The 26,037-nt window shown below is 42.3% G+C and overlaps 1 protein-coding gene across 1 annotated transcript in view; it reads right to left on the reverse strand.

Moving 5' to 3' along the window:
• Window positions 1-4,474: 4,474 nt before the first annotated feature.
• Window positions 4,475-26,037, reverse strand: part of LOC126484059 (retinol-binding protein pinta-like) — an 84,747-nt gene continuing 63,184 nt past the window's right edge. The window contains exons 5-7 of the mRNA XM_050107409.1: window positions 25,662-25,772; window positions 18,879-18,984; window positions 4,475-4,913 (exon numbers count right to left, since the gene is read on the reverse strand). Coding sequence (XP_049963366.1) covers window positions 4,762-4,913; window positions 18,879-18,984; window positions 25,662-25,772 — 369 coding nt within the window. The 3' untranslated portion in view covers window positions 4,475-4,761. The remainder of the gene's footprint in view (window positions 4,914-18,878; window positions 18,985-25,661; window positions 25,773-26,037) is intronic.

Below are 26,037 nucleotides of genomic sequence, written 5' to 3' on the forward strand. Positions count from 1 at the left end.
GTCCTTCGATTTAAACCACAAAGAAAAGCAACGTAATTAATGTTTTTGTGTAAAAACCAACAGCTTCATTCTTCTTACAGATTTTAAAACCTTCTGTATATTTTCACATTTATTCCATCTTTATTTATATTTTTAAAAGCTTTTGGCTACAGAGCAGGATGCTGCGCTGCTGATAGCTCACCCCATCCATACGCAGCGAGGGGGTGACATAACAGTAAAAGAATAACTGATGAACCAGAGTAATGCATCTTTTGTAGTTGTTGTATGACTCGGCCCGTCATTGAGTGATCTGATGTGTTCAAAGTTACTGAATGAGGGTGTTTGGTACATATGTTCTCAAACAAGGCAATAACTGCTTCCCAAGTGCTATACGCTGGAAGAAGGCCGAACAGCAATTTATTCTGTCAATTTTGTCGTTTAACGCTATTTTACAATTATAGAGTTTTGATTATTGTACAGTCATAAGTTCATATACACTCAACCTGCACACCTCTGCACTTATTATAACTGTTACTGCTTGCTGTGTACTGCGTCGTACACAACGGTAAGGAGAGGTGAGCTACAGAGTAGTGCAGCAGCTGACGTCGTAGGAAAGTTGGTCGGGGCGGCGCTTTGCTGCATCTCGTTGGCGACTCCGCTGCGACTGGGCTGTGCCTCGTTGCAAATGGGTGATGTGGCTGCCACCAACCATGCACCATTGTGGCGGCGGAGGGCGCTCATTGTCCAGAGCCAGTGCAGGTGTCGGTTAAGCAGGCGTGCTCCACTGAGTCAGCTGGATCGCGCACGGCCGCTATTGGCGTCCAACACAAACTTGCATTGCCAGTACCGACTGTGCGACACTAGTAAGACAGTATCTACGTCTGATACCACACTGCTGTATGGCAGTGGGCTGTTACTAGTAAGAACAGTTAGATATCCCTGTTACATTGCGGTAACATGAAGTACCGCGTTCCTGCTGGTAAAGGCCGTTAACTCTCATGTTCGAAGGTCAGCACATTCAATTTCAAGTCTGACAAGATGTTAACGTGTGAAGTGGATGTACTCAGTGAACAGAGTAAATATCATCCCCACAAAACGGCCCGGAATAAGTGTGAATGATATTCGTTCTTCCTTTGTATTTATTTTCATTTATTTATTTATTTATTTATTGTTCCGTGCGACCAATTTAAGGAGAAGTCTCCACGGTCATGGAACGAGTCAATACATGAAATTATAACACGATAGTAGAAACAGATAAAATGAAATATAAGTAACATATTCAGGCGACAATTCGTAAGTTTAAATAAAGAAAATCAACAATGTTAACACTAGAATTTGCTTAATTTTTCAGTTCTTCCAGGAGCTCCTCGACAGAATAGATGGAGTGAGCCATGAGGAAACTCTTCAGTTTAGACTTAAAAGTGTTTTGGCTACTGCTAAGATTTTTGAGTACTTGTGGTAGCTTATTGAAAATGGATGCAGCAGAATACTGCACTCATTTCTGCACAAGAGTTAAGGAAGTTCATTCCACACGTAGATTTGATTTATGCCTAGTATTAACTGAGTGAAAGCTGCTAACTCTTGGGTATAAGCTAATATTGCTGACAACAAACGACATTAAAGAAAATATATACTGGGAGGGCAATGTCAGAATTCCCAGACTATTGAATAGGGGTCGACAAGAGGTTCTCGAACTTACACCACACATAGCTCGAACAGCCCGTTTTTGAGCCAAAAATACCCTTTTTTAATCAGAAGAATTACCCCAAAAAATAATACCATATGACATAAGCGTATGAAAATATGCGAAGTAGACTACTTTTCGTGTTGAACTGTCACTTATTTCAGATACTGTTCTACTGATAAACTACTCCGCATTCTTGAGAATCATAACATACACTCACATAAAGTCCAGTTAGTCTTCAGGATACAAACAGTAACCTCCTTGTTACGTTTATATATGCGTGAGCTACGATTTCAGTCACATGATATAGACAAAATTGAGTGTTTCGCTGACACCAAAACTGGACAAGTTTACACTGCTGCCTGACTGTCGTCATCTGAAGAAAGGTGAGTTTCTTAGTGAACTTAGGTAAAACTGTTAATTTTTTCACTACCAGGATCATTTTCAGTTGTACACTGTAAATAAAATTGCTGTTCAAAATATTAACACAAAAGTTTAATAGTCTTTGTAATTTTGCACATGCAGTTCCTACTCTGCCACCTGACGACCCCTACGATCTTCCACCTTCTCCTGCAGAAGAGAACACACCGAATATAGTAGGCAACGCTTGCAGAACTCACAGCTTAAAAGCGCATGAACTATTTGGACAAACCCAGTCCAGTCGTATGATATGAACGGGATGAGAAGGAAATCTGAAATATATTACTTGCATTTGCTTCATTGCATTAGTGACTAACGAGTATGTCAGTATGTTGTGAACCCGGAATGTGAATAGTGCTATATTTTGTGACAAAAGAAAAAATTTGATCGCGATAAAGAGATTTACACATACAAGTGGTAGGGCTTGTTTATGTTATCTATGTGCGATGTTACAGGCTTTGTGTAACCTTCACTTACGTTTCTGCAAATAGAATAGTTCGACATGTAGGAAATTTATTTCTTCGTAAATAAATGATTTAATTCTTAAACATCACGGTTTAAATAGCCTTACTGTAAGATTTATACTGAAGAACAGGGTATACGGATCTGTCAACATAGCACTTAACAGTTACAGAAATTAAGTGAATGGTGCTTTGAGAAAAAAAAAAAACATTGACTGTAAAATAGACTTAAAGTAACTTTGTGTGATATTCATGCTCAAATAAAAACTAAAAATTACTTTCTGTTTCAATAGCACTCCACGGTTTCTCAATTACTTGTTTCACTCACTGAGGTTGCGACAAATGTTTCTGTTACTTATAACTTATGAAACACAAAACTTCCTTTTCCAGTTTTTGTACATGTTGGGGCCTAGCGTAAAAGTACAATTTCATGAAATAAATTCTTGAAAATTGTTGAATTTTCATGCCACTTTGTTTGTAACTTGTTTAAGGAAAACATATCCGCGTTTAGTACCTAAAAGTTGAGGATCTGACGCACCAGACAGTCACAGTGCTAATTTTTTAATTATGAGGGAAATTGCCTGATTAGCGTGAGACCCAAGGTTTTTGCAAGTATGAATTGGCACGCAGAGTTAACTGTCATTTAGTTGACATCGAGCCAGACAGAACTGCTGACTCTATATTTGTATAATAATATAAAAAAGGGGAAAAGTTGTTTCCAAAACTCAAGAAGTTCTTGACGATGTAGTTCAAATTTCTACACGACGTTCAAACATTGTGACGGACATAGGCTATACTCAGCAAAGCAATGGCGCGCGCTAGCTGCCACTGCAATGCGATAGCATCGCTCAGTTGCTGTTTGAGTGCTGGTTATTCTTCCTGACTTATTGTCCGTGTTAATACATATCTATACAACGGACATCGGACTAGTTTAATCTGGGACCGCTATGCCGAAAGGGCAGGTAAAACTCCTCTTTAAAAATCATTTTGTTTGAAACAGGAAAAAAGTTGCCGCTTTCCATAGACCCTCGACGTCACACAAAAGACGTGACGAGCAGTATTTGTTTGGGCCGACTCCAGCTGAAACCTGTAAACACTAAATCATAAATGTCAGCCGAAATAGGAGAGGACATGGGCCTGACGACGCCAAGGAGGGATACCCGGTACAATAGGATAGATGTGCAGTTTTGTTTTCTCCGCTACACTCAGCTTTAACCACTTTAACACCGTATTTAAGGAATTGGACTAATTTTTCACGTGACAAGTGTATGTTCCCATTTCACGAACTACAGTTCAGAAAACCAGCTCCTTAGAAGTAATAAAAACAAAAAAAGAAGACAACTGGGTCTTTAAGCCGTATTCTCTAAAACTTGTTATAACTCGAAGTTGCATATTTTCAAATTAAAGTGGACGAAGTTGCAACGAGGATCCGAATTTGCGTCGTGACGCTATTCCCAGGTATACCCCAGGTTAGGACATATATAATTTTCCCATAGATATTTAGCAATTGCGAAGCATTATCTGGTTTGCTAGTAATATTACAATAGTCGAAACCATAAACTATACCCATGGTGGTGGGAATGCCATATAGTCAAACCTTTCATATCTGTACGAGGTGTGAAAAAAACTGTGAATTTTGCGTTTTCATATGCTATGTTAGTCCAATTCGCTCCAGGTTTTCGTTCTTCGGTTGGTAAACATGTCTGAAAGTACCATATCGGATATTTAGTTTGTTGTCAGCTGTGAAAAGGGTTACATGTGCTTTGCTACTATTGACGATAAGAAGCACATAAGTCGATGAAACTGTGCAAAAAGAAATGGTAATAACACTCACCGTGTAAGAATCAGGGAGGTCACTGGTCATGATGGCATATAAACTGACTCATGCCATGGAACTGTTACGGATGTCTTGGGTATGAAACATATGACATAAAATTTTGATGCATTGTTGGATACACTTCCGAAGTATACATGGTTTGTTTGTAGCATGTGAATAAACATCAATGTAGAGAGGAATATAAAACAAAAAATGGAACAAAATATTACTTTCTCCGAATTCATCCACATTTCAAAACAGAGGCCGACGAAAGCTTTACACGGAAAGTGCAGTGTGGTAACAGAGGTCTCTGTAATCTATAGTAAGACCTCTCGTGAGACGTATATATCACAATTTTCTATCACAAGTGACAGAATCTACAAAAAGGAACTGTGACGGCGTCAGTCCACTGAGAGCTTCTTGAAGGAGCCCGCCACACCGTACATGTCGTCGGTGTAGTGGTTGTCTGGGGGCCTCTTGCTCTCGTCCGAGGTGTAGCGGTCCTGCTCCACGAACCAGTCTCGCTTCTTCTCCGCTCTCCCGATGAATTCATCTGGAATAAAGAGGGAAATTTAATTTTTCAGTCTCGTAGAAAATTTATAGCTACAAGTGAGTGGTCTACACATGTACCTGTGTTATCATAAATGTGTCTCAGTTGCTACTTTCTGCACTGAGAAAAACGGATGAAGTAACTTAGAAACAAAATGCGTGGACACATAGAGACACCTGAAACCAATGTGGAATTATTATCCTCCTTTGTCAAACCGTATGTGTGTGTGGAGGTCTACGAACCACATGTTTGAAGGTAGCAACTACACTCCCTGTAAGGTGAGTCGGAAGTTCCATGCGGCTTTTCCCGGATGATGCTGTAGTACACAGAGAAGTTGCAGCATTAGAAAACTGCTGCGAAATGCAGGAAGGATGATCTGCAGCGGATAGGCACTTGGGGCAGGGACTGGCAACTGACCCCTAGCATAGACAAATGTAATGTATTGCGAATACATAGAAAGAAGGATCCTTTATTGTACGATTATATGATAGCGGAACAAACACTGGTAGCAGTTACTTCTGTAAAATATCTGGGAGTATGCGTGAGGAACGATTTGAAGTGGAATGATCATATAAAATTAATTGTTGATAAGGCGGGTACCAGGTTGAGATTCATTGGGAGAGTCCTTAGAAAATGTAGTCCATCAACAAAGGAGGTGGCTTACAAAACACTCGTTCGACCTATACTTGAGTATTGCTCATCAGTGTGGGATCTGTACCAGATCGGGTTGACGGAGGAGATAGAGAAGATCCAAAGAAGAGCGGCGCTTTTCGTCACAGTGTTATTTGGTAAGCGTGATAGCGTTACGGAGATGTTTAGCAAACTCAAGTGGCAGACTCTGCAAGAGAGGCGCTCTGCATCGAGGTGTATCTTGCTGTCCAGGTTTCGAGAGGGTACGTTTCTCGATGAGGTATCGACTATATTGCTTCCCCCTACTTACAGCTCCCAAAGAGATCACGAATGTAAAATTAGAGAGATTCGAGCGCGCACGGAGGCTTTCCGGCAGTCGTTCTTCCTGCGAACCATACGCAACTGGAACAGGAAAGGGAGGTAATGACAGTGGCACGTTAAGTGCCCTCCGCCACACACCGTTCGGTGGATTGCGGAGTGTAAATGTAGATGTAGATGTAGAAGGTGATCCAAATATGCTATACGTCACATTGCAATAAATATCGCGTGATTCAATGGTTATCTATGCGACAGTCGTGTTGCCACAGACAAGTTCCAAATATGAGACCTGAGTTTCTCCTGGCGTATACAACTTTCAAATAACTTCCGGGAATTCAGCCAGGTAACACTTTCAGCGACCGCCGATATTTCGGCGGGAGAACACCCCGCCATTTTCAAGGCAAACTGCAACGGACAGGCGACGTACATGCAAATTTAATACCTCGGTTCTCGGACCCAAGCAGGAAAGATAACACACACACACTGAACACTAGTGCCACCAAAGATGGCCAAAGTCAGAGCTATCGATAGTGAGACTATGAATTCGCAGGTGAGGTAGCATTGAGTCTGTCCCTCTGTTTCTTGACAAGGGAGAGCGCCGGATTCCAAACAGAGTTTAAACAGAAACCTCCATCCCTGTTAACAAGGTTGCTCGCTAATTTAATCTCAACTGCCTCCCGAATCACACTGTCCCAATAGCTGGACGTGCATGCCAATATCTCGGTGTTATTATATAACATGGAGTGACCAGTATCCAAGCAATGTTCGGCGATAGCAGATCTATTTGGCTGCTGTAATCGTGTGTGCCGTTTATGCTCAGTACATCTGTCCTCCACGGTCCTGATAGTTTGACCAATATATGCCATGCCGCAGCTACAAGGGACACGATATACACCCGCCTTACGCAGTCCAAGATCATCCTTAACGGAACTCAAAAGTGCTCTAATTTTAGATGGAGGTCGGAAAACACATTTCACATCGTATTTCCGTAAAATACGACCGATCTTATTGGACGTGTTTCCTACGTAAGGCAAGAAGGCAGTAGACTTAGGTGTTGACTCAGAATTATCATCAATCACCTGATGTACAGTTGGTCGATAGCGCAACGCACGTTCAATCTGTCTATCACTGTAACCATTTTGACGAAATGTAACTTCAAGATGGGACAGCTCAGCTGGCAAAGTCTCAGCGTCAGAAACGATATGTGCCCTGTGTACCAAGGTACGAAGTACCCCTTCACGCTGAGCCGAATGGTGACAACTATTAGCTTGTAAGTACAAGTCGGTGTGAGTACGTTTCCTGTAGACTGCATGTCCCAATGATCCATCATCCTTCCTCCTAACCAACACGTCGAGAAAGGGAAGGCAACCATCCTTTTCCACCTCCATCGTAAAACGAATGTTCGGGTGGATCGAGTTCAGATGTTCTAGAAAGACATTCAAATTTTCCCTACCGTGAGGCCAAACAACGAAGGTATCGTCAACGTATCTATAGAAACAGGCGGGTTTTAAAGGCGCCGACTCCAATGCACGTTCCTCGAAGTCTTCCATAAACAAATTTGCGATCACAGGAGACAACGGACTACCCATCGCAACTCCATCTGTCTGCTCGTAATACTGGTCATTAAATAAAAAGTAAGTGGATGTCAACACATGCCTAAAGAGATTGGTTAAATCAGCACCAAACCTGGCTTCAATTAACCGCAACGAATCAGACAGAGGAACACGAGTGAAGAGAGAGACCACATCGAAACTCACTAAAATATCAGAGTCATTCAGCCATAGTCCCTCCAAACGACGTAAAAAATCAGCTGAGTTCCTGATATGATGTTCACACCGTCCTACTTGTGGACTCAACAGAGACGCAAGATGCTTGGATACACGATATGTCGGGGCGCCGATGTTACTCACTATAGGACGGAAAGGAACCCCTTCCTTATGAACCTTTGGAAGGCCATATAACCTAGGGGGAACCGCACTATAGGTGTTAAGCCTCTTTATTGTGTCCTGCGACAAACCACTTTTCTTCAGGAGGCTGTTGGTCTTTCTCTCAACACTTTTCGTGGGGTCAGCATCGATTCTGCGATACGTTGAATCAGATAGTAAACATTGCATCTTTTGTACATAATCATGTTTATTTAAAACAACGGTGGCATTGCCCTTGTCAGCAGGTAAAATAAAAATACTGGGATCAACCTTGAGAGAGCGTAAAGCAGCCCTCTCTGCTGCTGTTACATTACTCTTGGGTGGACGAGCCCTAGTCAAAACACGGCATGCCTCCCTCCTAACTTCCTCTGCAGCGTCAGGAGGTAGTTTGCAAACTGCCTGTTCAATTGAACTAATAAAATCAACTACCGGCAAATTCTTCGGAGTGGGTGCAAAATTTAATCCTTTCCCTAGCACGGATAAGGTTGCGTCGTCAAAAGATTTCTCTGTGAGATTTATCACAGAACGTCGAGATATAACATCCGACTCCGCGCGATGAAAACGTTCAAACTTTGCCAAATGCCGGGCAGTAACGGAGTTGTACTCCCAGTCAGCTTGGGTCCATGAGGCACCGTCCAACCAATCCCAAGTGAAATCAGACACTTCAGATGCAACCATTAAATGAAAACGATACAATTCTTTGGAAACAGAATCCAAACGTCGACGAGTAAAACGAATCCTTTCGCGAACAAGAGCCAAGCCAGCACGTTGCTTAATTCGGTTGGCGGCAGGAGAATTAATATGGTGCACAACCTTAGCAAATGTTGGGACATGATTTTCATCACGACACCTCAATAAAAACGACAAAGCACATTGCAGTCTAACTCGACAGCTACGAAGTTTATCCAACTTACGTAAACACCGATACATTTCCTCCCCGTAGAGGTAAACAATGTGAGACCTGAGTTTCTCCTGGCGTATACAACTTTCAAATAACTTCCGGGAATTCAGCCAGGTAACACTTTCAGCGACCGCCGATATTTCGGCGGGAGAACACCCTGCCATTTTCAAGGCAAACTGCAACGGACAGGCGACGTACATGCAAATTTAATACCTCGGTTCTCGGATCCAAGCAGGAAAGATAACACACACACACTGAACACTAGTGCCACCAAAGATGGCCAAAGTCAGAGCTATCAATAGTGAGACTATGAATTCGCAGGTGAGGTAGCATTGAGTCTGTCCCTCTGTTTCTTGACAAGGGAGAGAGCCGGATTCCAAACAGAGTTTAAACAGAAACCTCCATCCCTGTTAACAAGGTTGCTCGCTAATTTAATCTCAACTGCCTCCCGAATCACACTGTCCCAATAGCTGGACGTGCATGCCAATATCTCGGTGATATTATATAACATGGAGTGACCAGTATCCAAGCAATGTTCGGCAATAGCAGATCTATTTGGCTGCTGTAATTGTGTGTGCCGTTTATGCTCAGTACATCTGTCCTCCACGGTCCTGATAGTTTGACCAATATATGCCATGCCGCAGCTACAAGGGACACGATATACACCCGCCTTACGCAGTCCAAGATCATCCTTAACGGAACTCAAAAGTGCTCTAATTTTAGATGGAGGTCGGAAAACACATGCCGTGTTTTGACTAGGGCTCGTCCACCCAAGAATAATGTAACAGCAGCAGAGAGGGCTGCTTTACGCTCTCTCAAGGTTGATCCCAGTATTGTTATTTTACCTGCTGACAAGGGCAATGCCACCGTTGTTTTAAATAAACATGATTATGTACAAAAGATGCAACGTTTACTATCTGATTCAACGTATCGCAGAATCGATGCTGACCCCACGAAAAGTGTTGAGAGAAAGACCAACAGCCTCCTGAAGAAAAGTGGTTTGTCGCAGGACACAATCAAGAGGCTTAACACCTATAGTGCGGTTCCCCCTAGGTTATATGGCCTTCCAAAGGTTCATAAGGAAGGGGTTCCTTTCCGTCCTATAGTGAGTAACATCGGCGCCCCGACATATCGTGTATCCAAGCATCTTGCGTCTCTGTTGAGTCAACAAGTAGGACGGTGTGAACATCATATCAGGAACTCAGCTGATTTTTTACGTCGTTTGGAGGGACTGAGGCTGAATGACTCTGATATTTTAGTGAGTTTCGATATGGTCTCTCTCTTCACTCGTGTTCCTCTGTCTGATTCGTTGCGGTTAATTGAAGCCAGGTTTGGTGCTGATTTAACTAATCTCTTTAGGCATGTGTTGACATCCACTTACTTTTTATTTAATGACCAGTATTACGAGCAGACAGATGGAGTTGCGATGGGTAGTCCGTTGTCTCCTGTGATCGCAAATTTGTTTATGGAAGACTTCGAGGAACGTGCATTGGAGTCGGCGCCTTTAAAATCCGCCTGTTTCTATAGATACGTTGACGATACCTTCGTTGTTTGGCCTCACGGTAGGGAAAATTTGAATGTCTTTCTAGAACATCTGAACTCGATCCACCCGAACATTCGTTTTACGATGGAGGTGGAAAAGGATGGTTGCCTTCCCTTTCTCGACGTGTTGGTTAGGAGGAAGGATGATGGATCATTGGGACATGCAGTCTACAGGAAACGTACTCACACCGACTTGTACTTACAAGCTAATAGTTGTCACCATTCGGCTCAGCGTGAAGGGGTACTTCGTACCTTGGTACACAGGGCACATATCGTTTCTGACGCTGAGACTTTGCCAGCTGAGCTGTCCCATCTTGAAGTTACATTTCGTCAAAATGGTTACAGTGATAGACAGATTGAACGTGCGTTGCGCTATCGACCAACTGTACATCAGGTGATTGATGATAATTCTGAGTCAACACCTAAGTCTACTGCCTTCTTGCCTTACGTAGGAAACACGTCCAATAAGATCGGTCGTATTTTACGGAAATACGATGTGAAATGTGTTTTCCGACCTCCATCTAAAATTAGAGCACTTTTGAGTTCCGTTAAGGATGATCTTGGACTGCGTAAGGCGGGTGTATATCGTGTCCCTTGTAGCTGCGGCATGGCATATATTGGTCAAACTATCAGGACCGTGGAGGACAGATGTACTGAGCATAAACGGCACACACGATTACAGCAGCCAAATAGATCTGCTATCGCCGAACATTGCTTGGATACTGGTCACTCCATGTTATATAATAACACCGAGATATTGGCATGCACGTCCAGCTATTGGGACAGTGTGATTCGGGAGGCAGTTGAGATTAAATTAGCGAGCAACCTTGTTAACAGGGATGGAGGTTTCTGTTTAAACTCTGTTTGGAATCTGGCTCTCTCCCTTGTCAAGAAACAGAGGGACAGACTCAATGCTACCTCACCTGCGAATTCATAGTCTCACTATCGATAGCTCTGACTTTGGCCATCTTTGGTGGCACTAGTGTTCAGTGTGTGTGTGTTATCTTTCCTGCTTGGGTCCGAGAACCGAGGTATTAAATTTGCATGTACGTCGCCTGTCCGTTGCAGTTTGCCTTGAAAATGGCGGGGTGTTCTCCCGCCGAAATATCGGCGGTCGCTGAAAGTGTTACCTGGCTGAATTCCCGGAAGTTATTTGAAAGTTCCAAATGTATCACATATTTACTAGAGACTGGAAAGAGATATCGCTCTCCTCTCACCGTTAAAAACAATTTCGATATTTTGGATACATTTGGTGGCCGACGGCCTTGCCGCAGTGGTGACGCTGGTTTCTGTCAGATCACCGAAGTTAAGCGCCCTCCGGCCTGGCTGTTACTTGGATGGGTTACTGTCTGGGTCTGCCGAACGCTGTTGGCAAGCGGGGTGCTCGTGGGCAATGTGAGCAGCTACGTGGTTGAGCAGTAGCGGTACGGGTCACAAAAACTGACAGCGGCCGGGAGAGCAGTGCGCTGACCACATGACTCTCAATATCCGCATTCGGTGACCGCTGAGGATGACAAGGCGGCCGGTCAGTACGTTCAAGGCCTGTTTGGAGTTTTTTTTTTTTTTTAGCCCCATTTGGTACGAAGTATTGCATAACCTAAAATGCACCAAACGTAAAAACTGGCCAGTAACTAGCGGTTTTTGTATAAAATGCATGTTTGAACATCACTTGCTTTTTTATTTAAAACCCAAATATCTGTTGCAGTCACGTACGATCTTCACGGGTTAGGGTTAAAACAGATTAAGCCACATCACATCTTCCATTACTTAAATGATAGCCACGTAACATACAGTGTGTTTCGGGAAGAGCGACCAAAAACTTAGCAGGACGTAGAGGAAGCTCCACTGAACAGTTCGAGACAGGGAGCCTGGGGTCGGAGAAGCCAGCTTAAGGAGACAACGGGAATAAATTCACATTACTGCGTACTTTTCTTACTTACATTACTTAACTGCAAATATCATCATGGAAACAATGAATGTACCATTTGTACTGTGTCTTACAAATGTGCAGAAACTGACGGCCATCAACCACAGTGTAAGCATGACATCGGTGAAGAAGATTCTGACACATCCTGACAAATATCCCTCGCGTGTTTGGAATCACGTCACAGACAGCTACAATTCTAGCAACTAATTTCTTCTCCCTCTCCACTGGGGCCTCATACACAAGTGTCTTTAGATGTCCCCCTAGGAAATAATCAAAGGAATTCAGGTCAGGTGACCTCGCAGTTCGTGGAATAGGACTTCCCCTTCTAATCCAGTAACCAGGAAGTACTGTTCCGCCACTCGTCCAGTGTATTGTACATCTCTGAATAACGCTGAGTGAGGAATGGGCCCGTCGCTGATTCATAGCACATTCTGTCACTGGACACTGTAAATACGATACAACAGAGCCATCTTATGGACAAGAAAGGTAAACAAAACCCGGATCATGACTTCTTCGTAATCAGGATCATCCTCCTTGCTTCCTTGCAGGAAATAAACAGCACAGTACGCGTTAGTCGTAAATAAGCTGGAAAACATTAATGTTAGTCGAAGTGATAGACAAGTTTACTTCCATACATCCTGAAGCTGGCTTTTCCGACCTCAGGTTCCCTATCTCTAATCGTTCAACGGAGTATTCTCTATGTCCTGTTACAGTTTTGCACGCTCTTATGGCAATACCCCGTATGTAGCGCATGCCATGAATTTCAGCATAACAAAAAAATGGTTCACATGGCTCTGAGCACTATGGGACTTAACTTCTGAGGTCATCAGTCCCCTAGAACGTAGAACTACTTACACTTAACTAACCTACTAGCATCACAAAAATGCATGCCCGAGGCAGGATTCGAACCTGCGACTGTAGCGGTCGCGCGGCTCCAGACTGTAGCGCCTAGAAGCGCTCGGCCACCCCGGCCGGCTCCAGCATAACACATAGGACTTTTAAAGGCAAACACACTAATAACATGCATAAACAGAGCAGGACTCTCTGATCTGTTCTGCTCTGTTTACGCGTGTTATTAGTATGTTTGCCTTTAAAAGTCGTGTGTGTCATGCTGGAATCAATGGTATGCGGTACATTCAGACGTGGTCATTATTTAAGTAATCACAGATGTCATATTGTGGCATAAACTATGTTAACCATACTTCGTGAGGATAGTCTCCGACTGAAACCGGTCGATATTTGGGTTTTAAATAAATAAAAAACAGCTGATGGTCAAACATGCGTTTTATACATTACTTGTCGGCTGTTAATAGTCAGCTTCCAAAAACGTTTACTACAGTTTTCACAGCAAACTTTTCAAAATATGCGCTGTGTTCCACTTAATTTCGAAATATCACTATAACTATGGGCAACTGCGAAAGCAAAACCAATTCGTTACCAAACTGTTGTATGAGACTGTAAGACACACAGAAAACCATTTCCTTTACCGAATAGTTCGCCCATAATCGAATGACAAAATCTGGGTACCGGAAAATATACGTGGATTCCAAAATAATGGTTTTAATTTTTTATGCGATAAGTAAATGTTTCATCGAGAAACTAAATTTTTGAGGCACAACAGATGACTTGACATTTCCATCCCAGTGTATCGTACGATGCAGTTGCGTGGAGCAACCAGAATTCCATGTTGTGCCGGGCAAAAAGACTGGGAATTCTATCGGTGTTTTTAAGTCTTTGCAAGTGCGTTTGTATGCGCTCGAACAAAGCTTTCTTTCTACTAGCTACCTCTGTGGGGGATACACCCAAGGGTTGTCATTAATTCATGTCTGAATCTTTTAAGGTGCGTTCACACTATTTGAAACAGCCGCGCGCAACAGTTTAGCGAAGGAAGTCAATCGTAGGCTTAAGGGAGAAGGACAGGGCGACGGTCGAAAAAACTCGAAATTTTTTACTTTGGAATTCGAATGTATATACAGTGGAGAAGTATTATGTGCGAGCTCCGAAATGTAACGATTCTGTGAGCCTTTTAAGCCGAGCGTACACGGGACGCCTCGGCGTTAGAGAACCGGTTCCGCGGTCACGCTCCATATTTATACCCGTTTGAGTAACCCTGATCTACTGGAACGTTGTTTGGGTTGTTTTGCTCAAAATGTGAATGAAAGTTTCAATAGTGTCATACTGAAATACGCTCCAAAAATGACATCCAGCTGAAGCCAAATTGTCAACATTGCTTAAAATTTGGCCGTATGTCTACTCAATGTAGGCCATACAGCATTAATGCACGTGGCAAATGCCCTTCAAATCAAAATCGCCGGTAAAGTGCGACGATTCTGTGAAGACAGAAACACCAGCGGCGATGCGCTCAGCGTCTAAAACGGCTTTGAGGACGAAAATGAGCAATCATCAAGTCAAATTAGCAGAAAGCGGCCATCCACTAGCCGAGGCGACAGTTACCATGGACCAGACACCGACGATAATCATTAAGAGTCAAGCTTGCTCCCTTTTTTTACACGATAAATACTTGTCAAACTTTAAACATGTTTTTCTCAAAACCATGTTTTTCACAAATGTTGTCGTCGCTCACGCTACAATTTCCATCCAAATTTAATGATTTTTTGGTCTACCTTGAAGCAAATTTAATTCTTTTCAGTTCAACGTAGTCTATATTTTATGTTGATTTTTAGTATCTCCTTCGGCCGGAAAAGAGGGGTCCAAAAGTGGTTATTTCTGTCAAATATCTATAATTTCGCCCGTTTTTTAATCAAATCCCTACGATCAACTAAAATTACGTCTGCAAGGATCAGTGTGATACGTTAATTTCAACTCTCAGATAACCAAAACTGGAGTTACAGCTACAGTCGTCGATCTGCCTCCTTTCGGAGCTAGTTCGGGAAAATACGAATGACACAGTGAAGACATTAATATTTTTCACAAAAAAAACCAATACAAACTCCAATGTATGCTTTATCCATTGCAGGGAACCTCATTTGTCTACTACATTCCTGTACTGAGACAAAAAAAGTCCTGAATTTGAGCAGTATTTTCGTCCGTCACCCTGTCATTCCCCCTAAATGCGATCCGCACAGCGAACAGTGTTGTGTGAGTGACGGTGTTTCGCGATGAAGCGGACACCAGCCTGTTTACGGCTCGTGCATCAAAGCGTTCCAATTCTCTCTTTTGCTGCAAACATCGGTTGTTCGATAGTATTTTTCCACACAAGACACTTATTATTTGGCGTAAAACTCTGTAAAACTCATACTTGAAACCAGACACACTTAACCATGCGTTGTCGCACCTAAGGCTATATTTGTTCTCGTATCGATCGAGACGCAGCATTGGTAACCTCACAAATTGTACATAATACGGTATTCGCAATTTTCAACAGGAGTATACCGGTGAAGCAATTAAGATAAGCCGCCCCATATAAATCTAGAACAATTAAATATGTACAAAGGTAAGGTTTCACAAAGCTATAGCGAACAATGGATAAACCCGTCAATTTCCTTTGTTAATGGAAAGAATAGATTTATTACTACAGACTCCTCTACAATGACTCCAACGATATAGAACTTGATCAAACAGGAACGATATAAACGCGTCAATCACCGTCCCGTCATTAGAAGTGGAGGCCCCAAAGCTATACTGTACCAAATGTAAGCAAAAACGCGTAACTCAGACATAGTTCATGTGTTGATTATTATGTCGGAAAAACCGCACCGCTACATATTTACTTGTTTTGTAGATGGCCACGCCCTGTTCCTGGTATCGGTTAATTCCCCCAAGAAAAGGCTGGGAAGTAGCGTAGGATGAGGTTCATGCTTTGGGGCTGACTTCCCAACACCGAGGTGTTCCGGTGACCTTCCTCAGTCTTCTATTCAAACATTCTACTTAAACCGTCTGCTACCTGAATATTCGCGCCCCGTACGGTTGCCGAATGAACTATCCGATCAGTTTTTCTGGGAGGATTCAGACCGCAGCTTAACACATAGTTGTAAATCTCTAGCTTAAATTTTCTGTGCTTACTGTACTATTAAAATGTCTCTAGACTGATCAGCACGGCCAGGACCTCCAATATGTAGACCCAACCACAGAGAGGAACGCAAAACCAGCTAAGTGACCTGGTAAGATATTAGGATATTTCAAAGGAAACGCTGAAATTCCAGTCAGTTACCTACAATTATGGGATGTTCTATCACTAAGTGTAGATGTTTCAAAAATGGTTCAAAGGGTTCTGAGCACTATGGGACTTAACATCGGACGTCATCAGTCCCCTAGAACTTAGAACTACTTAAACCTAACTAACCTAAGGACATCACAAACATCCATGCCCGAGGCAGGATTAGAATCTGCGACCGTAGCGGTCGCGCGGTTCCAGACTGAAGCGCCTAGAACCGCTCAGCCGCCACGCCCGGCGTAAATGTTTCAATTGATGGGAATAGGAAGAAAAAATTCACATCCTGCTTTTACTATGCATATGCTCATGTCAGAATGTCGTAACCTGTTTCGACCAGCTGTTGGCCACCTTCAGACATAAGATTCACGTCGCAAGCGGTGACGTAATATTCCCAATGTTTTGTCGAGAATATACAATGCAAGCATAGATTGCTCAAAGCTAATTACAACACTGTGAAATACTGGTGAGACTGTATTGTATCAAAAGGTAAAATCACTAAATGTGCTTGGAATCGGTAAGACAACCCCTTGATACGTTTCTGGTGGTTTGTTGAACCAGATGCCTAAGCACAGGTCACGCAATTTCCATAAATTACGGGCCACGAGAGGGCGTCCGGCATCGAGTTGCAGTGGGTTCATTTTAGGTGGACGATATGGAATTGTGTTCACTACCACGCTCCTCAAGCCACTGCAGCACGATTCTGGTCTTATCAGTTCGTTGTACAGAAGAGCACAAGAGAGTGAGAGGATACGGATAACTTATTGCAGAGGTCAGATTCACAATTACAGTGTACGACAATAGCTCGCCTCCTAATCACGCTACTACATGGTTAAACATTTCAAAGGCATGTGAAATAAAGAAACACGTATTAGTCATGTTCCAAAACATTAGGAGGAGCAGCCTCGAATCCTTCCGCGGTCAGAAAAATGGTACCGAATCCTGCCAAGACCGCAAGGGTCTGAAACACGATGGGACCGAATCCTCCCGTTTGAAGCAGGTAGCATTTCTAAATGTTATGAATACACCAAGCACGCAAAGGAAAGCATATAAAGTTCCAGCAGAATATGTAAAATTTTTTCGCGTGTATTGTATGTTTAAAAGTTTTATCTTTTATCTTATTGAGATCAGCCGGCACATCGCCAACGACTAAGTCCCGCTCAAGGTCACGCACAAAACGTGCATGAGTGAATCAATGCCTTTTGTTTAAAACATGTGAGGGCTAGGGGAAGGAGATAAGGAACGTGGCAGAAATAATTATATTATTGTCAATAATACGACATACAATGTGTCAGTTTGGGAGTATTCGGTCCTGTTATCTGCTTACCTACCTCGTTTCTGGAAAATTCGTGGCTGCGCTCCGCGTCAGCCCCGGATCGAATCCGCAGGCGGATGTGCTGGCCAACCTGGATGTGGCTTTTAGGCGGTTTTACACATCCTTCTATGTGAATGCCGGGCTAATCCCCATGTCCCGCCTCAGTTACATGTCTCACAGACATTTGCAACACGTTCGCACTACACTAGACGCAGACAGATGGGATACATTGATTCCATCCCGGGGGGCCCGAGGAGGTGACAGGAAGGGTATCTGGCGATCCTCTGACACTAACATCGTCAAACCCGTAGTGTGTTGAAGTGGGACAAAGGCCCAAAGCAAATGGATTGTTGTTGTTTTTAAAAAAAGTCAGGTTTCCGTTATTTCAGAACGATTAAAGTTTAAAAATACGTATATGTCTTGAAGAACATTCAATATGTAACTTAAGAGTGTGTATTTAGAGTTTGTATTAAACCAGTCTTGGGTGGGTGGCAAATGACTCGAGCTATGACCGCGATTATTTACGTTCTCGTATTGTGAGATTTATTTCTGTCTTTGTTAATTTGTGCTATTTAAACAGCTTAAAGCGGCTCTAGTAGCTAGGACAAAAATATTAGACATATTTCCTTTTATTTAATAAATTGTTAAAAGCGTAACTCGTCCAGAATATCTCGAGCATGTTCCGCATCCAATATCATATTCACTACTGTCTCCTGTCCCTAGTTTACATTCACACTGTTAAATTCTCATTTCGTGTTGGTGATGTCAAGTGTTTTCTACAGATTTCCACTGTTATGAACTGTATAATAATACACACTGTTACAGCTGGTCTTAAATGTCAGTCATAATTTTTGACGTCCGTATTAACTCTGGAATATATAAGTACAATTATTATTGCGCGATCAGTCCTAAACTCTAGGTGGTTCAGTAAGAAACGCAATTTGTAACTTGTGGTATCTGACATGATATCTGAAGTTAGAGGTAAGCACTATAAAGCGAAACTAGTTGGAGGTACGTATCATGACCACAATGAGGTCTTAACAAATCTCACTAAGTTAGATGGGAAATGTTGGCTTCATTTAAAATTATTTGTGGCACACACTCCGAAGAAGAGGAAAAAACTGAAATACTGTGGGTCTAACATGAAATACTTGAACTTATAAAAATAATGTGATATAAATGTATGATTTTCTCATATTCTTTCTCCATGTAAATCGATCTCAGCCTGTGTATACTTACAGGCAAATTTGTCGAAAGGGCCGGCCGTGCCTCCTAGTTCATCCGGCAGATACTCCTTTGGCACGTGGTCAAACAGCGTCGTTGATCCTGGTAAATGGACGTGTACCTGGAACAGGACAATATTTCTTTTAGAGGCATTCACTGCTGGAATTCCAGAGCTAAGTTTGTTTTGATAATATTAATAAATGGCACAGTAGTTCAATACCACAGTACTCGGACAAGGATTATAAACAAGTGGCGTCTTCTCTCCCAGTAAATAACACCAAATATTAAAACAGTTAGACAACGTGCAAACATCTACCACATATCCATCGCCGGGGTTATTGAATAAACTCGCCTCCTTTATCATGTGACGACATGGTTCAAATGGCTCTGACCACTATGGCACTTAACATCTGAGGTCATCCGTCCCCTAGAACTTAGAACCACTTAAACCTAACTAACCTAAGGACATCACACACATCCATGCTCGAGTCAGGATTCTACCGTGCGACCGTAGCAGTCGCGCGGTTCCGGACTGAAGTGCCTAGAACCGCTCGACCACAACGACCGGCGTGACGACATGATGCATATTTTACTGACACATTTTATTCCATTTTCATGGCATTCAGATTGCATATAGCTAGTTTTATACATCATGACGAAACTAATTGCAGATTTTTATCACATCTGAAGATGTAAATATCTGTAGTGATTAGGCGACTTTGTCACCTGTTTTGTTTTACAATGTGTAATATCTTAAAAAGAATGGTGCATAGACGGTGTAAAGCGATACAGAATACGTACCTCACTGCAAAACACGTTTTATAAGCTAACGAACACATGCTATTGGACATAATTGTACATTTTGCCTAGCTATTTTAATTCTAGAAGATCCAATACGCTCAATGCCCACTGTATATGAATAATTATATGTAGGAATATAACCAAATTTGAAAAATCAACATCTACATCGTACTCCGCAAGCCACCTAATGGTGTGTGGCATGAGGGAACTTTTTGTATCACTAACTGATCCCTCCAACCCTGTTCCACTCGCAAATAGTCATTACGCGAGACGTGTGTAGAGGGAAGTAATACGTTGTCCGATTCTTCCTGGAAAGTGCTCTCTCGAAATTTCAACATTAAATCTCTCCGTGATGCACAACGCGTCTCTTGGAAAGTCTGCCAATGGAGTTTGTTGAGCATCTCCGTAACGATCTCGTGCCAATTAAACGATCCCGTGAGGAAACGTGCCGCTCTTCGTTGGATCTCCTCTATCTGTGTTACCAGTCCTATCTGGCAGGGATCCCAGACAGATGAACAATAATAATGGGTCGAACAAGCGCCTTATAAGCCACTTCCTTCGCGGATGAGTTACATTTCCTTAAAATTCTCCCTTTGAGTCTGGCATCTGCTTTTCCCACTACTTATTTCATGTTATCATTCAACTTAAGGTCGCTCTAGATTGTTTCCCTAGATATTTTACGGTAGGTACTGTTTCCATCTATTTGTCATTAGTAGTGTAGCTATACAGTAGCGGATTTCCTTCCTTATGTATGTGCAATGTATTACATTTATTTACGTTCAGGGTCAGCTGCCAGAGCCTGCACTATTCGTCAATTTTCTGGAGGTCATTCTGCAAATTTTTACTATCTTCTGGAGATGCTACTTTGTTATAGACGACCGCATCATCTGCAAACAGCCTTAGATAGCATCCGACGCTTTCTACTAGATCATTTATAACCATTGTAAACAGTAACGGTCCAATCCCACTTCCTTGGGGTGCACCGGAAATTGCAGTTACATCTGTCGATTTTGTTCCCTTAAGAGCGACGTGTTGAGTTATGTCTGACAGGAAGCCTTGAATCCAGTCGCAAATCTGCTCCGATATTCTATAAGCTCCTATTTTTGCAGTAAACGGCGTTACGGGACAAATGCCTTCGTGAAGTCAAGGAACACTACGTCAACCTGAGCGCCACTGCCTACGGCACCGTGGATCTCATGGAGGAACAGAGCGAGCTGAGTTTCGCAGGATCTCTGTTTGTGGAATCCATATTGATTTTTATGGAGTAGTTTTTCCTTCTTCAAGGAAGTCATAATTCTTGAGTATAAAACATGTTCCATAATTCTACAGCAAATTGACGTCAACGATACAGGTCTACAATTGTGTGCTTCTGTCCTACGGCCCTTCTTAAAAAGCGGGAAAGACTCGCGCCTTCTAACAGTCGCTAGGTACCCTTCGTTGTTCAAGCGATCTACGGTAAATTACTTGTAGACGAGGAGCAAGATCTTTCGTATAATCATCTTACGTGAAATTTTTGGAGATACTGACTTAAAATTGTTAAAACAGGCAAAAGAAAACAAAGAAACGAGTATTTAGTCTTCTACAAGGACGCGCTGAAAAGTAGGGGCTCCGAATTTTTTATGTGAAAACTCTTAAGGCTTTTTAAATAAAACAAAAAGTTATTAAAGTTCTACATCATTATTCTTCATGTCAGTTATTTCTCAGCATAGTCGCCCTGGCGACGAACACATTTCTCCCAACGAGAGTCGAGTTTATTCATACCGTCACGCCCGCATCTCGTGGTCGTGCGGTAGCGTTCTCGTTTCCCACGCCCGGGTTCGATTCCCGGCGGGGTCAGGGATTTTCTCTGCCTCGTGATGGCTGGGTGTTGTGTGCTGTCCTTAGGTTAGTTAGGTTTAAGTAGTTCTAAGTTCTAGGGGACTTATGACCACAGCAGTTGAGTCCCATAGTGCTCAGAGCCATTTGAACCATTTGAGCCATACCGTCACTGTAGAATGTTTGACTTTTTGACCTTAACGACAACGGCATATTTGCTTGCTGCTCTTCATCGCTATCAAAGTAAAGACCACGAAGATTTTCTGTAAGTTCTGAAAGAGTTGAAAATCGGATGGGGGCAGGTAGAGACTACATGGAGGATGGTCGATGACAGTGAACCCAAGGCGTCGGTTTATTGCAGATGTCGCAGTGCTCGTGTGTGGCATGGCGTTGTCATACATGTGTGGACAAACTCGTACAATTCGAAACTCGATTACAGAAATCTGTTTCTCACTCACCGACATGGTTACACATCAGCACGTCGAGCGCTAGAATTCGGACCACTCTAGCGACCTAGGGCTGCAGTCTACGTGAGTGAAGCGGGTAAGTCGATCGGGTAATATGCATGACACGTAATACATCAACTAATATCGAGGGCAGAATAAAAAATTAAGAGGCATCACTTTTCAACAAAGCCACGCATCTAGCCTTTCGCTGAAGACCGTCAGATAAATTGCGTCTTCACGCCATGTAACCATGTTTATTATTTAACCTGATCGAATTAGGGCCTTAGGGCCCTTTCTTATATTGAACCATGCTTCTTACTGTGACTGTCTTTTTCTTTTTGGCACAGCGTCAAAAGCGTTCCTAGTATCAGACATGCAGTCAGCTGCTGTAGACCCATGCCAGAAATGGGTTGGAAAGCTGCTGGTTTGCATGTGGAAATTTTAAAAAGCACTTTTGACGCAACGTTCTGTATGCTAGTTGAAGTGATCGTTTTGGTCGAGAGCGGCAGTTGCGTTACGAGCAGTGTGGCGTGGAGGCTAGTGCGTCATTGGCGGCTGGCTGGTGGCCGTGATGACCGTGGAGCAGCGTCGGTGGCGCCATGTGCAACTGTCAAACCCGCGAGCTATAAGGATGTGACGTCAGGTCCGCCCGGCAGCGGTCACAAAGACGCGAATGACTTTGTACACATTTGTATACGTGTGGGACAAACTACTGTTACTACAGCAAAGCACGAATATCCACATTAAAGAGGAAAAAAGGCCGAACCTGTCAATAAGTAGATACACTATGAAGATAACATGTCAAGGATATTCTGATGGAAATTTAGTAAATAATTAATAACTTCGTAAGTTTTACTGCCCAAAAGAGAACAACCTATGAAATATTTGTACTCATTGATGTGCATCAGCTGAACTAATTACGTATTATATTATTTACATAATTTACTACTGAGTGACATTTTAATTGCACATTTCAATGAAATCAGCATTTTTTATAAATCAGTATAGTTACACTACCACAAAGGCAGCATATGCGGGCAGACATAAATCCACATCACCACTACTGGTGACCCAAAGAAACTGGTACACCTGCCTAATATCGTGTAGGGCCTCCACGAACACGCAAAAGTGCCGCAACACGACGTGGCACGGACCCTACAAATGTCTGGTGTAGTACTAGAGGGAACTGACAACATGAATCCTGCAGGGCTTTACATAAATCCGTAAGAGTTCGAAGAAGTGGAGAAGTCTTATGAACAGTACGTTGCAAGGCACACCAGATATCCTCAATAATGGTCACGTCTGACGAGCTTGGAGATATTTAAACTCATAACAGTGTTCCTGGACCCACTCTGTAGCAGTTCTGGACGTATGGGATGTCGCATTGTCCTGCTGGAATTGTACAAGTTTGTCGGAATGTACAATGGACATGAATGGATGCAGGTGATCATACAGGATGCTTACGTTCGTGTCACCTGTCAAAATCGTATCTAGACGTATTAGGGGCCCCATATCACTCCAATTGCACCACTACAGAGCCTCCACCAGCATGACCAGTCCCTTGCTGACATGCAGGCTCCTTGGATTCATGAGGCTGCCTCTTTAACCGTACACGTCCATACTTTCGATACAGTTTGAAACGAGACTCGTCCAACCGGCCAACATGTTCCCAGTCATCAACAGCCCAATGTTGGTGTTGATGGGCCAGGGCGAGGGGTTAAGCTTTCTGTCATGCAGTCATCAAGGGTACAGGACTGCGCCTTCGGGTCCGAAAGCCCACATCGATGATGTTTCGTTGAATGGTTAGCACGCTGACACTTATTGATGGCCCAGCATTGAAATATGCAGCAATTTGCGGAAGGGTTGCATTTTTATCACCTTGAACAATTCTCTTCAGTCGTTGTTGGTCCTGTTCTTGCAGGATCTATTTCCGGCCGCAGCGATGTCGGAGATTCGAAGTTTTCCGGATTCCTGATATTCACGGTACAATCGTGAAATGGTCGTAAGGGAAAATTCCCACTTCATCGCTACCTCGGAGATGCTGTGTCCCATCGCTAGTGCGCCGACTGTAACACCACATCCAAACTCCCTTAAATCTTGATAACCTGTCATTATAGCAGCAGCAACCTGTCTGAAAACTGCACCAGACTCTTGTTGTGCCGACCGCTGTGGCCGATCTGTTCTAGGCGCTTCATCTGGAACCGCGCTGCTGTTACGGTAGCAGGTTCGAATCCTGTCTCGGGCATGGATGTGTGTGATATCCTTTAGGTTAGTTAGGTTTAAGTAGTTCTAAGTCTAGGGGACTGATGACCTCAGATGTTAAGACCCATACTGCTTAGAGCCACTTGAACCATTTGAACACTTGTTGTCTTATATAGGCCATGTTCTGCCTGTGTACATATCTCTGTATTTGATTACGCATTCCTATGTAATTTTCTTTACCGCTTCAGTGTAAGAGATCTGTCATTAATTTTATTTTCTATTTAATGTTCATTATTCTGCATAGTTATGCCCTGCTTGCAACAATGGGAAGAACAGGTCAGTTTGTGTATGAAAGAGATGCCATATATGTATACACAATACATATTCAAGACATAGAGAGCAAAAACTGAATTTTAACACTGGAATAAAAATACATTTGTTTAGCAAAAATTTGTGGGGGAAATACCTAAGGTGGAATAGATAATGATTTGTCATTTTGTTCAGATTTCTATGGTGTATCTAATGGTGCACACAGATTTAAAATTGCATTATTGTACAAAAATTGTAAAATAGGGCTGAAAGCTGCTTTAAGTCATGAAGTGACGTAGATGCTGTGAACGCCCAGGGAAGGGAGTGTAGCAGTTAAACATTGGTTATCTTGCCTGTTACACATTAAGATGTAGAGGCAAAACGTCTGTCGATCTGGATGGTTGTATAGACATTCTCTTTTTGGACTTAGAAGTTTTTCCAAGGTGACAATCTCAATACTTAGAGACATTCTGCAGTAGTTCAGCTGGGTTTAGATAAATCACCACTGTCCAAGACTCAGATTTTATTCTGCGAATAGTTCAGTGGGACTTATATTTATCGGTAGTTAAACAAGATTGGTCTTGGAATTACTTGCTCTGAGTCAAAATTTAACTCAGTGTTAGTAGGGCTCTGCTGATTTCACTCTTGGTCAACACTTATCCTCGTAACATCGCTTGTTTATCAATATTACATTTGGTTGTGATAGTGTTAAATCTGAAAAATTTTAACAGTGGACATTTGCTTTTCTGTTATTTTAATTACATTGTATGTTTGCTGACCACTATCATGGGTTCTCGAGCCAACTTCAGTTCACTTAACTACATAATGGATATTAATCATCAGCCATCATTCCCTATTGTGTAAATGAAAATTAATCATTACACTGAACTTTAACAATTTGTGGTGGCACCTACATTGAACCTAGCATCATTTAAATCTGATTAATTGATGAGGGACAATTTTATAATTTTTATTAACAAAAGTTACATAAATCTATGAGCCCCCTGTTGCTTTTATAAGGTGTTTTTGTCACATGCTCCTGTGTAACAATACAGTCAACTTTTGTCTCAACTGCTTTTGAGCTATTGCTGACTACACAACTTTCCCAAATTTGTAGGAATCAGTATACTAACAGTATGTAATAAAATTTAAAGCAAAGCAACACCACTTTTTTTTTTTTTTTTTTTTTTTTTTGAAGAAATTATATTTTCTAGGAACATCTTACCCTATTCTGCAACTTTTCTGATAGAGCTGACTTCACAATTTTCATGACAAAATCAATAATTTTGTCCGCATTTAAAATGTGGAATGCTTTCAGCCTTCGGCAGTAGGCAGTCTGCAAAAAATCAGTCAAGTTAATGCTTTTGTGTTTGTTATTGCCTGTTTAGTCTTGTGGAAAAGACATTAAGTTACAGGGAATAAATGGCATTGCAACATTAAATATTTCAGTTTGGTAAAAGACACCTTGCTGTGCACCATGAGCTACAAGTAAATTTTAAGTATTATAAAATTACGTATTACATGCAATTCATGGTGTACAGCAAAACGTCTTTCAACAAGTACTTACGAGCTGGACACCAAGAAGCGTACAACATTTTCAC

The sequence above is a fragment of the Schistocerca serialis genome, chromosome 6 (assembly GCF_023864345.2).
Source record: "Schistocerca serialis cubense isolate TAMUIC-IGC-003099 chromosome 6, iqSchSeri2.2, whole genome shotgun sequence".
Taxonomy (NCBI): Eukaryota; Metazoa; Arthropoda; class Insecta; order Orthoptera; family Acrididae; genus Schistocerca; species Schistocerca serialis.